The following is a 14,119-nucleotide window of genomic DNA, read 5'->3' on the forward strand; positions in this document are numbered from 1 at the left end:
ACTTTATGTTCTTGGTCCAAAAGAACTGTAACATTTGGGTGTTTTTTCTTTTCCTATAACATTTAAGACATCATCAGGATATCTTCAACTAATGGTTATCAGTCTTTATTACCAAATCTGCTGACATTTGCTAGGAATCTTTTGTCAGAGATGATTTCCTTTGGAAGGCAGTTACTTAAAGAACAGTGACAGAGTGAGCTCGTGGTACCAGAACATGGATTTTGTAATAACTTCCTTAGCCATCTTTGAAGTAGCACAGACTGACTCTGAGCTCCACTGTAGACCTCAGCTTACCTTTTCAAAGAGAAGCCAGAATGTTTGCCTAGTGATCTGTTCCATTAATCAGTGTGGTTACTTTCCCTGCGATAATCCATGGTTATAACAAATGGATTTTCTCTGTCCAGTGCATTGTATGTCGTGGATCTGAAGAAGTTTAGGAAAATAGCTGCTGGTGACAGACTCAGGGGACAGTACCAAGGTCTGAGTCAGGATCCTAACAGCCTTTCAAATCTTGATCAAGTAAGTGGCCATTTTTTTGGTTAACCGTTTCAGTGATGGGTATACAGTGTTGTGTCGGAAAATGAAGTGTAGCATTTGCTTCTCACTTCTCTGTTGGGACAGTGTTCTATGTCTTCATGGAAGGGAATTTGTGTGTGTGTGTGTGTGTGACATTTTTATCTGTCCTCAAGAGAGGACATAATGGTGAAAAATGTCATGGGCCTGAGGTTGGTTTGGGGAGGGAGATAGAAGGAGGACACTGCCACTCAGAACCATTACCTTATCTTTTCGTTTTGTACCCAGCTAATCTGATCAATTTGTTTCTCTGCCTACTAGGGTCAGTGTATTTCTCTTCTTTAGGAACTAACTAGCTCAGGATTCACAGCATAGAATATAGTATCATAATTTCTCATTTTTTCCCATATCAGCAACCATGGTGTTTTTTAAGAAGTTTGGATGAGTCACTGTTTATTAATGCTAAACATTTTTTAGAGGTGAGATTATAGTTTGCGTTTTAGATACATAGTTTGACATATTTTGTTTTGCTTAAGTCTGCCTTAAGCATTTTTTTAAGCATTTGTGATAGATAGCACCCATAAAGAAACGTGGGTGTACAAAACAAAAATTTATAAATATTTGCATATTCATATGCATCAGTGAATTACACAAAGCACATGCCCATGTACTACCACCCGGTTTTAGAAATACAACATTACTAGCATCCCAGAAGCCACCCTCTTTAACGGAAGTATCCAGCATCCTGACTTTTGTGGTAATTACTCCATTGCTTTTCTGTATTGAATTACTACTTACACATGTATCCTTAAACACTATAGTTTTACCTGTTTTTTTCTGCCTGTCTCAGTGGGATTATACAAGATGTACTCTTTTGAGTCTAACTTCTTCTGCTTAATGTTATGTTAGTGAGATTCATCCGTATTGTTGTGTGAAGTGGTAGTATGTTTTGTTTATTGTACATTTGGGTTGTTTTCCATTTTTGTCTTCTACAAATAATGCTGCTGTGATCATCGTTTATGCACATGTCTTGGTTGATGCACATGTATACATCTTTCAGTTGTGTGTACAACTACAAGTTGAATTGCTGGGTCATCAGATTGGTCCATCTTTATCTTTACTAGATAATTCCAAACAGTTTTCCAAAGTAGTTCTGATTTATACTCCCATCAGCAGTGTAAGAATTCCTGACGCTCTGTGTAATTTTGAGTAATACTTATTGTTAATCTGTTAAATTGTTAGATGTGAGCTGGCAGCCCATGTGGCTTTCAGTTAGAGAGTTTAATCCCTTTACATGTAATGTAATTATTAGTGTGGTAGGATTTACATCTGCCAATTTCCTACTTGTTTTCTATGTCTTTTGTGTTTCTCAGTTCCTCCATTACTGCCTTCATTAATAGATATTTTAATTCCCCTCTTGTTTCTTTCACTATGTACATGGAGATTTTCCAGGGTTTTTTTTTGTTCTAGCCCAGTTGCTCTAGTCTGAGAAAGTATTGTGTATGATCTCAGCCATTTGAAGTTTGTTGAGCTTTGCTTGTTGAGCTGACCCAGATATGATCAGTTTTGGTAAACATTTCAACTGGTTTCATATTCTGCAGATGTTAGGTGTAATGTTTTTCTATGTATGTCCATTAGGTGAGGTTTAGTGGTATGTTGTTGTGTGTGTTTTGTCTGTGTGTTTTTCTATTAGTTACTGAGAGAATTGTGCTAAAATCTCTTTCCATATTGTGAAATCTTTCTTGTCTTTGGTTTTGTCAAATTTTGCTTGATGTGCTTAGAGACTGTATCATTCAGTGCCTAAAAACTTAGAAGTCATATATATGTCTGACAAATTAACCTTTTATTATCTCTGTTAATGCTTTTTGGGCAGGGGCTTAAAGTGTGCTTCATCTAGTATTAGTGCAGCTACGCTGGTTTTCCTTTTAGTTAGTGTTACATGGTATATTTTTTTATCCTTCTGTTCTCAATCATTCTTTTTTTTTTTTTTTTTTTTTGTGCTATGCGGGCCTCTCACTGTTGTGGCCTCTCCTGTTGCGGAGCACAGGCTCCGGACGTGCAGGCTCATCAGCCATGGCCCACGGGCCCAGCTGCTTCGCAGCATGTGGGATCCTCCCGGACTGGTGCACGAACCCGTGTCCCCTGCGTCAGCAGGCGGACTCTCAACCACTGCGCACCAGGGAAGCCCCTCAATCATTCTTTATCCTTATGTTTTAGTTCTGTTTCTTATAAATAGCTTATATTGGTTTGTTTTTTCATGTGGTTGTGACAGTCATTTAATTTGAACTTTAGTCCGTTTATAGTTAATGTAATCACCAGCAAGTTTGGCTTCTCCATAGTCCTGCTTATTCCATATGTCCTGTATTTCTTTTTTCTCCTGTCAGTTTCTTTCAGATTGATTGAGGATTTTTTCATAATTCCATTTTCCCTCTATTAAACTATACACTTAAAGTAATTTTTTAATGATTAGCCTAGAGATTACAGTATGCATTTCTGACTTTGCAAAGGCTAATGTTAATTAGTGTATTTTACTCATCTACCAGACAGTGCAAAAACATCAGAACAGTTCTTCTCAAATTTTAGCATATATAAAAAAAAATCACCTGAAGAACTTCTTAAAGCCTTAAGCCCTGGGCCCCATCCCCCACAGGCTGATTCAGTAGGTATATGGTTGGGCCTTAGAATCTGCATTCCTAGCAAACTCTGTGCTGCCAATCCACAGACTACATTTTGAGTGTCATTGTCTTAGAACTCATTACTCCATTTATCCTTATCTCAACCTAAATACTATGTTGCCATGTATTTTAGATCTGTCTATATTTTAAACCCCAGAAGAAGTTATTCTTCTTGTTGAATACAGTCAGTATCTATTTAAATTTGAACTAACATAGTTACCCTTTGGGTTACTCTGCATTCTCCCCTGCATTTCTGGGCTTCCATATTGGATCATTTTCCTTCTGCCTGAAGATGGTCCTTTACTTAGTGTTCACTAGTAACAAATTCAGTTTTTGTTGTCCGAAAGTATCTGTATTTTACCTTGATTATCTTTTACTGCGGTAAAATTTACCATTTTAACTATTTTTAAATGTTCAGTGGGATTAAGTATATTTACAATGTGCAGCTGTCCATCTCCAGAACTGTTTCATCATCCCAAACAGAAACTCTGTACCCATTAAACAGTCAACTCCCCTTTTCTCCTGCCCCAGCCCCTGGTAACCTCTATTCTATTTTCTGTCAGTATGCATTTGCTTATTCCAGGTACTTTTGGAATCACACAATATTTTTCCTTTTGTGTTTGTTTTATTTCACTTAGCATAATGTTTTCAAGATTCCTCCATGCTGTAGCATGTACCTAACTTTTCTTCCTGTTAAGATCAAATAATATTTCGTTGTACGTATATACATTTTGTTTGGATATTCATCTGTTGATGGACATTTGGCTTATTTCCATCTTTTGACTTGTGAAGAATGCCTCTGTGAACATCGGCGTACAAGTATCCGTTTGAGTCTCTGCTTTCAGTTCTTTTGTGTATATACCCAGAAGTGAAATTATCGGATCGTATTGGTTGTTTGTGTCTTTGGACAATGGAACGTTTTATTGTGTCAAACGCACAAGTTTTCCTGAGAGAAAAGCTTCAAAGCATAGAGCACAGCTGGCTAGAAAACATGTGGGCTTCATCTACTTGGGATCAAGCCTTAGCAGACAAGGTGGATTCAGAGCTTCCTTAATTGAAGCAAACCCTTGAAGTACAAGAGCCACACTCGATGCTTACTTGGCTTTTAGAAGGCAGTACTGTTTTTCTTAGAATTGCCCTCATGGAGGGAATCTAGGTGCAGGCTGTTTGTGAGTTTTAAGCTAAAGTTTTTCAGATGCTTATTGTGGGTAGATGTTTTATGGATCCTCTAAACTTTGTGGTTTTTAAAAACACCGGAAATAAATATGTTAGTTTCTCTAAGGTTTTTGGTACGGACTCTTTTCTGTTTTAAAAATTTGTGATTGACATGTGATATGTAATGAACAGCAAATTCGCTGTGCATTTATTTAAATTTCCCCTAGGACTTTATTTCTAAACATTTTCTTTTATATTTTATTGAAGTATAGTTGATTTACAATGTGGTGTTAATTTCTGCTGTAATGCAAGGTGATTCAGTTATACATATGTATATTTTTTCTTTTTCATATTCTTTCCCATTATGGTTTATCACAGGATATTGAATATAGTTCCCTCTGCTCTGCAGTAGGACCTTGTTGTTTATTACCCTAGAACTTTAGATTGTTGTGTTTTATCTTCTCTTCTGAACAGGATTTGCCCAATAACATGATCCACCAGGTGCCAATTAAATCCCTCCCTCAAGAATGGCTTTGGTGTGAAACATGGTGTGACGATGCCTCTAAGAAAAGGGCAAAAACAATTGATCTGGTAAGTTGTCGGTGGCTCTTTTCTGCATCTTAGTCCTGTCTGATGGATGACTAGATAATTTAGTCTTTCTCTTTAACTGTGTAGTTCAGGGACTGCAGAACTTCTTACAGCAACCTCAGCAGGAAGCCGAATCCTCCAGTGTGTGATGGGGTTGTTTTCACTACTTAGAATTGGTGAAGTTACCACTGATCTTCCAGATCACTCTGTGCCTTGTAATGTTTCCAGTGTTTCTTTTCCTGCCTTCCAGTAGCGCTCCACAACTTCTTTGCGGAAGCTTTGTACGGCCCACTCACTACCACGCTGCTTCTGCTAATATGGTTTGCTTCCTCAGTATTGTTCTCTTTGTCCAGTAAGGACCTGTAACCCAAGAACAGAAACACCTTTGAATTCTGTGTAACGTACCCTTCCTTCAGCTCAGTTGAAGTGTGTTATTTTGGTTTTCACAGTGTAATAATCCAATGACCAAAGAGCCCAAGCTGGAGGCCGCTGTTCGAATTGTCCCAGAGTGGCAGGACTATGATCAGGAGATCAAACAGCTACAGACACGCTTTCAGGAGGAGAAGGAATCGGGAGCACTTCATAAAGACACACCGGCACAAGAACCGAGCCGGGAAGGTACGTACAGCCTCTTGGCTTTAGGCAAGTACTTCTTGGCCTGTCTAATTGCTGTTTGTTGCAAAAGCAGAATAATGAATAAAAGGACTAGAAGAAACAGTTATTTAATCCTTCCATCCTGACATCTGCTAGTGTATATTGTTCACTTTCCTTATTCAGTTGGGTTCTAAACAGTATTTATTAATGCAATTGCTGCTCTTTTTTTTCTTCTTTCTTTCTCTTTCTTTCTTTTTTTGAAGAAAGACTGCTTTCATTGTGATTATTGTTATTTAGGTTCATGAGTTTTGTGATACATAAGCCAAACCTGACATTATTTGGGGGACCTCTTGTCAGATTCCTAGTGAATGAACACATTTAGGATCAAGACAGAGAACGTATTGATTTGAAAAAAGTATTCTGAGGAGTAAATCTTCATATAATGTTTTCCCTACTGTATGTACATCTCGGATGGTAGCCAATCTAAAGAAATCATTAGAATACAAAAGTGACCTTTTGTAAACCCATAGCTGGGCTCTGGATTTTAATGTATTCAGCTCAAAACGAATTCTCAAAAAGCAATTATAGGGCTTCCCTGGTGGCGCAGTGGTTGAGAGTCCGCCTGCCGATGCAGGGGACACGGGTTCGTGCCCCAGTCCGGGAGGATCCCACATGCCGCGGAGCGGCTGTGCCCGTGAGCCATGGCCGCTGAGCCTGCGCATTCGGAGCCTGTGCTCCGCAACAGGAGAGGCCACAACAGTGAGAGGCCCGCATACCGCAAAAAAAAAAAAAAAAAAAAAAAAGCAATTATAGAACATGGATCTTGAGTGATTCTGAAGACTATGGCATGATATTAAAATCACAGCTAAAAGGTTGGATATTCACCATAAAAATAATTAAGTTCATGAGTAAAACCTCAAGGATTTCCATAGATAAATGGCAAAGAATGTAGACATACTGTTTACATAAGAGGAAAACAGAAATATAAATGAATTTGAGGAAACAGTAATCAAATTAAAGGAATCTATCATTAATACATGCTACATAGAAAAAAGCGTACATATTGGTAATGCCATTTGTTGGGGGAGATGGTGATGAACCTGTTGTGGGTGAACCTTGCTGAAGCTTTGTGCACTAGAACAATCCTTGTTAGAGGGCAGTCAGTCGATCATCAGGAGCCATTAAAGTGCTTATATCCTCAGTAATTTCTCTCTCGAGAATTTACCTTGAAAGAAATAATTCAATGCAAGAAGAAAGTTATGTACATGGAGAAATTTATTTTATTATTACTTGTAAACCAAAGGCATTAAAAAACAGTTTTAAACACCCAAAAATAGAAAATAGTAAATGAGCTACACTGCTACATAGGAAGTGTTTATATGTTATTAAGTGAAAAAAGAAGACTCCTGACTAAAAATATGTGCATTTTTCCTAGAAGTAAATATCGTACTTGTGAAAACAATATTTAGATGGAGTTAGGGGTATGCAGGTAGTTTCCATGTTCTTAAAGATAAAAATGTCTTTTTTAGTTTGTTTTTGCTTTCAAAATATAACACAAACACACTAAACCAAAGCTCCTAAAAATTTAAAAAGAGAGATACAGCAGAGGTAGGGGCACAAATAATAGGTTTCGTACCAGAAAATGCCTAGGCTGTACTTTTTTTTTTTGGCTGTGTCGGGTCTTCGTTGCAACACTCGGGATCTTTCATTTCAGCCTGTGGGCTCTTAGTTGTGACACGTAGGCTCCAGGGCACATGGGCTCTGTAGTTGGTGGCACGCTGGCTCAGGCGCGCGGGCTTGGTTGCCCCGTGGCGTGTGGGATCTTAGTTCCCCGACCAGGGAGCGAACCCGCGTCCCCTGCGTTGGAAGGCGGATTCTTCACCACTGGACCACCAGGGAAGTCCCTAGTCTGTACTTTTATAACTTGACAATAATTCCTTTTCTTTTCAATCGTTCTCCTTTTCCGTAGGACCTCAGAAACATGAAGAATTATGATCTCCAGAGGAGGATAGGGAATTACACCATTTGAAGAACACTTTTTATATTAAATGCTAGTTTTTTCCAATCTGTCTATACAACTGCTGATGAACTGGCTGGGCAGGTGTGCCGCACCGTTCATTCTGACTCCTGCACGCTGGCGGCTCTGGATCTCTGGAGTCAAGGCTCCACTGGATTCATACCTCAGAGGAAGACAAGGGGCTGATCTCTGGGGGACTCTATAAAGAGCAGGCTTCTAACCAGAGGGGAAGATGGCAGAGGCAACTGGAAGAAAACGAGCCCTGTGGTGCTCACACCCAGGAGCCCACACGTGCCACAGTGTCTCGGGAAGCCACCAGCCAGAGGCACCGTGTCCTTCCTTACCTCAGCCTACGGGCAGCGGAGCTCAGTCTGCAGCCTGGGCCGCAGGGCAGGTGCCGCCCACATCAGCCATCAGAAGCTTTGCCCAAGGTCTGGGCACCTCGGGGTTTGCGCCAGCGTTCCCCTGTGCCCTTCCCCAGCATCAGGTTCACTGTCAAATTGAAACCCAACCAACAATCATGTGTCTTCAGGCTCGGCTCGGGGCAGGTTAATTTGGGGTTAGGATGGGGGTGGGTTGGGCTGAGGGTAGGGAAAATGTCAGGAGTAGGAGGCTCTGGAACGCTGGGGTGAGGGCGAGGGGGACTGGAGATCGGCCGTCCTCTTTTATAGACCGTCGGCACCGTTGTGACTAATTGGAAATGAAGACGTTGTCCTTATTCTCCACCCAGCCCCAGTGAACGTTTTAAGTAATTGTTTTATAAGCAGTTTTTTAAGTTGTGAAAGTCTTTGCTTTTCTCTTCCCACTTTCTTAAAAAAGAAGCCTGTTATTTCCTTACTGGATACAGCCATAGTAAGCCCCTGTAGTGATCCATCCTGAAGGGCTCAGGGCTCCCTCAGGACGGTCACCGCATCATTTACCCTCTTCTTCTCCGCAGGATTTTCGTCTCTCAGACCCAGGGGAAGTTGGCTTTGGCTTTTCTCTACGGAAGACTCCCAGATCCGAGATCGGGAGAGATTCTGCTTGTGTAATTCACTTTTTTCTATACACTGTTCTGTATTCCTTTTAGTTTAGTGCGGTGGGCTGCCTTTGACTTGCAGAAATTGCCAGTGTTGCACCCGTTCTGACTCCACAGAGTTGCATCTTGAAGCAGGTTTGGCCCTTTGGTCATGGCTTTTCGTGTCTTCACTTCAGCAGCCCAGAAGGGCGCTTCCGCGGCAGCCTTTCCTGCTGGGTGGGCAGAGCCGGGAGGCGCCCACGAGGAGTCTTGCGGGTGCTGTCGGCCTGCGTGGCTGTAAGGCTGCAGGTCCTGACCCCTGGCTGCCCAGGCTGCAGGGCACAGCAGCAGAGCACTCCGTGGACTGTGCCTCCTTCCAAAGTCTTAGGACAAATATCGAGGAATTAATTTTTTCCATATTCACACGCCAAGGTTAGCTCGGGAGTCTCTTAGTCCTAGGGAGCTTTTGAGCGTGCTTTTGTAGGTCCATTAAAAAACTGGGGAGGAGGGAGCCCGAAAGATTTTTAGATAAATCGATCCAAGACTGCAAAGGTCCCTCAGAGGTGTCGCTGTTGACAAAGGCTCTAGCGTGAGTTCCCCCCACGCTGCTCCTCCCCTGGTCAGAGCAGCTAAAGGGATAGAATCAATGAGAGTGGAAAACATTCACTCAGGTCCATCTGAGGGTTAATTAAGCCTTCAGAGAGGCTGCCGCCGCCGCCGCCACTTCTGTCTACAACCACGGGCGCAGTTGTGCGTTTTCCCACTTCATTTACTGGGAGGTTGAGCGAAATAACAAAAGTCATTGGGATGTGCTTTCTAAACGCTGGTTCCCTCGGGACATGGAATAGGCCACCTTTCCACGTCTTTCTGCCTGGGCTCTTAACGTGTATCGTTCATGAGGAAGGTGAAATCTGTTCTCTGTGTAGTGTGTGTGTGTCCTCGTTGCCCCTTATTTGTCACCACCCTAAATTTAAGTCTTATTAACAGTTGAATCTAAACATGCGAGACCCCGCTTGCTTCTGAAACGGCCTAGGGTCCTCCTTCTCATGCCAGGAATATCTTGGTTCGCGTGGCATGAGCAACTTGCAAAACGAACCTCTAGCGCCCTGGGAAATGATACCGCCACTAAAATTTGGTCTTGGTCAGCTTTGTCTGTTCTCTCTACCGTATGAAAGCAAATTGTGACGGGAAAGATAGGTGAGATTTTTCACAAGAAACATGAACTGATTTTACCGAGAAGTGCAAGCTTCTGGAAGCTACTCACAGTACGTTGTTCTCAACCATCTTTTCATACGTAATGGACTTTTTCCCCCTTCATCATGCCACAGTGGAAACCTTTTCTTTCTGAATCAGTGCCAGAGCAACGTGACATAATGTGACACATCAGAACGACACGCAACAGCGTGGGTTTTTATGTCTTGCAAACAGTGGTGTTTGACGGAGGTCAGAACGGGTGCACGCGGCCTGCTCTCGGAGCTGCAGGGACGTGCCTGTGTTTCGTTTAAAAGCGTCCTGAATACTTGCCCCGCTGAGAGCGCTGGTGCGGCAGTTTTCCACACGCCTGAGGGAGTGCCGAAGCTGTCAAAGTGGCACTTCAGATTGAAACGTAGAGCTGTTGGCCTGCCTGCCAAGCACACGCGCACCTGGTAGGCCCACGCACTGTGTGAGCTCAGCTCGGGGGGCGGCGGGGAGCAAAGGTTTCATGAAAATCAGGTAGTACTTTCCAAGAAGGGAGCTTAATCGACTCTGCTGTCCTCACGCCCTCATATCATGAGCCTTGTGAAAGGTCTGATGGAACGAACAACGTCTGTCTGGTTGCAGGATTACTGAGTGAAGGGGCTGACGGCCAGGGACAGCAGTGCGGTTTCCAGAAGAGACTGGAAGGGAGATGAAAATCCCAGTTTCCTTTGGCTGGGAATTCCACTTTACTGACCTCGTAACTTGGGACGGGTCAGACCCCGCCCTCACAGCAGCGAGCATAAGGTGGTTCCTCCTCCCCAACACCCCCTTGGGAGTAAATTTGGCTACTTGAAAGCAGTTTTCTTTTTTTCCTGAAACTGTCATGGATGATTAAAAGAAATAATTAAACTCAAGAGTTTCAAGAGGACATCTCGTGCATTTTTCTGAGTAAAATGTTCGTGCTGTGGTATCAATATCATGGAAGTGGAAGTGTTTTGGTGAAGCTTTCTCTTGGTAACAGTGAATGCAGGGTGTGTTGTGTGCAAAGTTATTTAAATATATTCCATTGTGTAATTTTAATAATTAGTTTTTTAAGCATTTGATTTTTATGGGGACACTTTTGTGGGATGATAAGGGTTAATCAACTTGAATATTGCTGTTTTGTGTCTAGTCTGGTGATATAACCTTTGTAATTTAAATTCCTATTTTCCCAGTCTTGCTACAGTGAGGAAGGATCTTTATTAGGACTTTGGTAGTAACCTGACTGAATTCCACAAATTCGACGTCATTAACTCAGGTCTTTGTTGGTACTTCAGAGTATCTGGAGGATACCAGTTTCTCTTTCATTATTTGGTCTTTGATCTCTCAGTCTAATACAGAAATGAAGCTTCTGGGTGGCGGTGAGTCAGGGCACTGAGTAGAGGATCTCTCCCTCTCAGGGTGTCACTGAGTGCTGACAGCTTATAAAAACAAACCACGAAATCAGCTTCAGGCACCTGCATGCTCCCCAGAAGCAGTCCGAAAGTGAGGCCATCTCCTGAGTCTTTTCCAATCACCTAGCAACACAGAGGCCAAATGTGGCAGATGTAAGGAGGACACAAGTTAGGGTTTGAGGCAAGGCCTTCATCCCACCTGTAATTTATGCATTGCCTTACGTGTCACCTTTTAGATTTCCAGAGAAATGGACATAATTCCTCTTCACAATAAAAATGGCAAAATACATTAACCTAAGGTCAGCAATTTGAGAAAAGATTATCAAGTACGGTGGTTTCCAACCAGTTGTTTTTGCTAATAATAAGGTAAATATGGAAAAAACAAAGAAAAATATTAGAATTTTTAAAGAAACTGTACTTAAAAAAAAAAAAAAACCTTTGTAACTCTTCTATTTTACTGTAATCCTGTTCCATTAAATGCAACAAAGGTCCAGGTGCTGCCCCTTGCTCGGGAACAAGCACCGGGACAGTAAACGTCTACAGAGCCCTCTGCGCCTGAAATGGATTGAGAATGAATTTCCTGGTACTGTAATGAAAATAAGGTCTGCTCAACACAATAAACTTTTCCTTCTCTTCTTTAAAACCGTCTGGTCCGTCATTCAGCTTTTATGCTTAGGAAAGGTAAGTCGTTAGAGCTCGAAATTCCATCCCTCCATCTGACAGAAGCAGCAGGCCTGGACAGGAGGAAGAGCTTTACCCGAACGCCTTGTCTGCTGAGGAGCTAGGTCCAGGTGCAGCCAATTCTCTAGATTCTCAGGGGAGCACCCAGGCCTCTTCCGAGGTCCCCAAGTTTGGGGGACTGCCCCAGGCAGGGTCTGGCAGGCAAGCTGCTCCAGAAGCACTAACCGTAACAGGAAGGATGGCACGGACTTTGTTCATTTTGCAAATTCTCTGAGCTCCTACGCTGGGGCTGGATTTAAGGTTGAAGATACGGTTCCCGCCATTCAGGTGCTCACTGGACACCGCAAGCTGGTGTAATGGGAGCGCTTGCAGAGGTGGAGGTTGGGCAGAGGGACCTTGTGGCTGTGAGAACATGACAGAGGGCACCTACGGTGGAGGAGGGAACGAGGGGTTTGGTGGTCAGGAAAAGCTTCTACAAGGAGAGGATGCTTAAACTCAAGTTTGGGGAATCAGTAGGCATTATCTGTGTAGAATGAGGGAGGTGGGGATACAGTGAGGTTGGAGAGCTGGTGTATCTCATTTAAGGAGCTGCAAGTGAATCTCTGGGGCTGGAGTCATGGCCAGGAGCGAGGTGCTGGAGTGGGGATCTGAGTTGATCCAGAGCCACCAGAAAGCCCCTCAGGGGTTTTAAACTGGGTACCCACATGAAACCTCTTTTTTCTTGTAAAAAAATTACTATTGATATATAGCATTTGAAGGTACAAGTACACAGACATACACCTTGATAGATTTTCAAAGTAAACACACTTGTATAACCATCAACCAGATAAAGAGGTAAAAAGAAGTTGGATTATAGTCTGGCTTCCATCAGTGGCAAGAGCATTGTATCAGACCAACCAGTAAATATATATACATTGTTGAAATGCACTGGAAAGTGATCAGAGACAGGCAAAAACTGGAGGGGACCCAACCCCTGAAAGAAGAGAAACACACTGGATAAGATCCACATTTAAGCAACTATTCCTCATGTGGCCCACAGGGAATAAAACAAAAAGTGGCTGTTCTACAGGGCTGAGGAACCAAGTCAGAGTTCAGAGGCTGCCCAAGCAGCTGGAAATTGAAGGCAGAAAATCCCAGAAAGGAGGAAGCCACAGAGCCTTGAATTTGCCGTGCATACTCCCCTCATATCCTTGGCTGACTCCTAAATTATGCTTGAACAAAGCAGGATTCCAAGAGGGCCAAACAAAGCAACAGCTGGAAAGCTGGAAAAGCTCAGAAGATGTCTGGCGCTGGGGAGGGAAAGTTTGGCGTTTATGTCCCACCAAGTTAGAGAGGCTCAGTAAATATTTGGGGCTTTCCGCTGAACTCGGGTCTAGGCCCTAGGACTAAGGGCAAAACTAAAATAGAACCACTCTAATAAACTGTAAAGTCAAGGCTTCGAAGAATCAAGGTGATCCAATAGTAACTTAACTCCCTACTAAAACCCAACAGTTTTCGTAGGAAAATTAATGAATCCAGAGTCTCTATATCACTCAGAATGTCCAGTATACAATCACAGATCAGACGTAAGAAACAGGAATGAATATTAGGACACATAAACAAGGGGGAAAAAGTCAAGAGATCTGCAGGCAACCAAGATGTTGAAATTGTTGAATAAGAATTTTAGAATAATTATAGGGACTTCCTTGGTGGTGCAGTGGTTAAGAACCCCCCTGCTAATGCAGGGGACATGGGTTCGATGCCCAGTCCGGGAAGATCCCACATGCTGTGGAGCAACTAGGCCCGTGTGCCACAACTACTGAGCCTGCGAGCCACAACTACTGTGCGCCTGGAGCCTGTGCTCCGCAACAAGAGAAGCCACTGCAATGAGAAGCCCATGCGCTGCAATGAAGAGTAGCCCCTGCTTGCTGCAACTGGAGAAAGCCTGCGCACAGCAATGAAGACCCAACTGCAGCCAAAAAATAAATAAAATTTATTTAAAAAGGAAATAATTATAAATATGTTAAAGAAACAATAGGAATGGATATATACAAAGGATGAAGATGTGGGGAATTTTAGGAGAGATGAAATTTTTAAAAACCAATTTCATGGGTAGGCTTAAGATTAAACACTGCAAACTTTTAAAAAAAAGGATCAGAGAACTTGAAGACAGGTTAATGGAAATTATCCAAATTGAAAAGCAAAGAGGGAAAAACGATTGAGAAAAATCATAAATGAATATATGTAGTAACCTGTGAGGCAGTATCAAGCAGTTTAACAGATATGTTTGGAGAAATACTGGCCAAAA

At 42.4% G+C, this 14,119-nt stretch overlaps 1 protein-coding gene across 3 annotated transcripts in view; it reads left to right on the forward strand.

Moving 5' to 3' along the window:
• UGGT1 (UDP-glucose glycoprotein glucosyltransferase 1) overlaps positions 1–11,794 on the forward strand; it is a 124,294-nt gene extending 112,500 nt beyond the window's left edge. For 2 of the 3 annotated variants that reach the window (XM_060153115.1, XM_060153116.1), the window contains 4 exons: positions 405–519; positions 4,818–4,934; positions 5,381–5,549; positions 7,495–11,794. In XM_060153115.1, the coding sequence (XP_060009098.1) occupies positions 405–519; positions 4,818–4,934; positions 5,381–5,549; positions 7,495–7,520 (427 nt within the window). In that variant the 3' untranslated portion in view covers positions 7,521–11,794. The remainder of the gene's footprint in view (positions 1–404; positions 520–4,817; positions 4,935–5,380; positions 5,550–7,494) is intronic. The other variant, XM_060153117.1, reaches the window with a different exon arrangement.
• Positions 11,795–14,119: the final 2,325 nt, after the last annotated feature.

Source organism: Lagenorhynchus albirostris, chromosome 6 (assembly GCF_949774975.1).
Source record: "Lagenorhynchus albirostris chromosome 6, mLagAlb1.1, whole genome shotgun sequence".
NCBI classification, from domain to species: Eukaryota; Metazoa; Chordata; class Mammalia; order Artiodactyla; family Delphinidae; genus Lagenorhynchus; species Lagenorhynchus albirostris.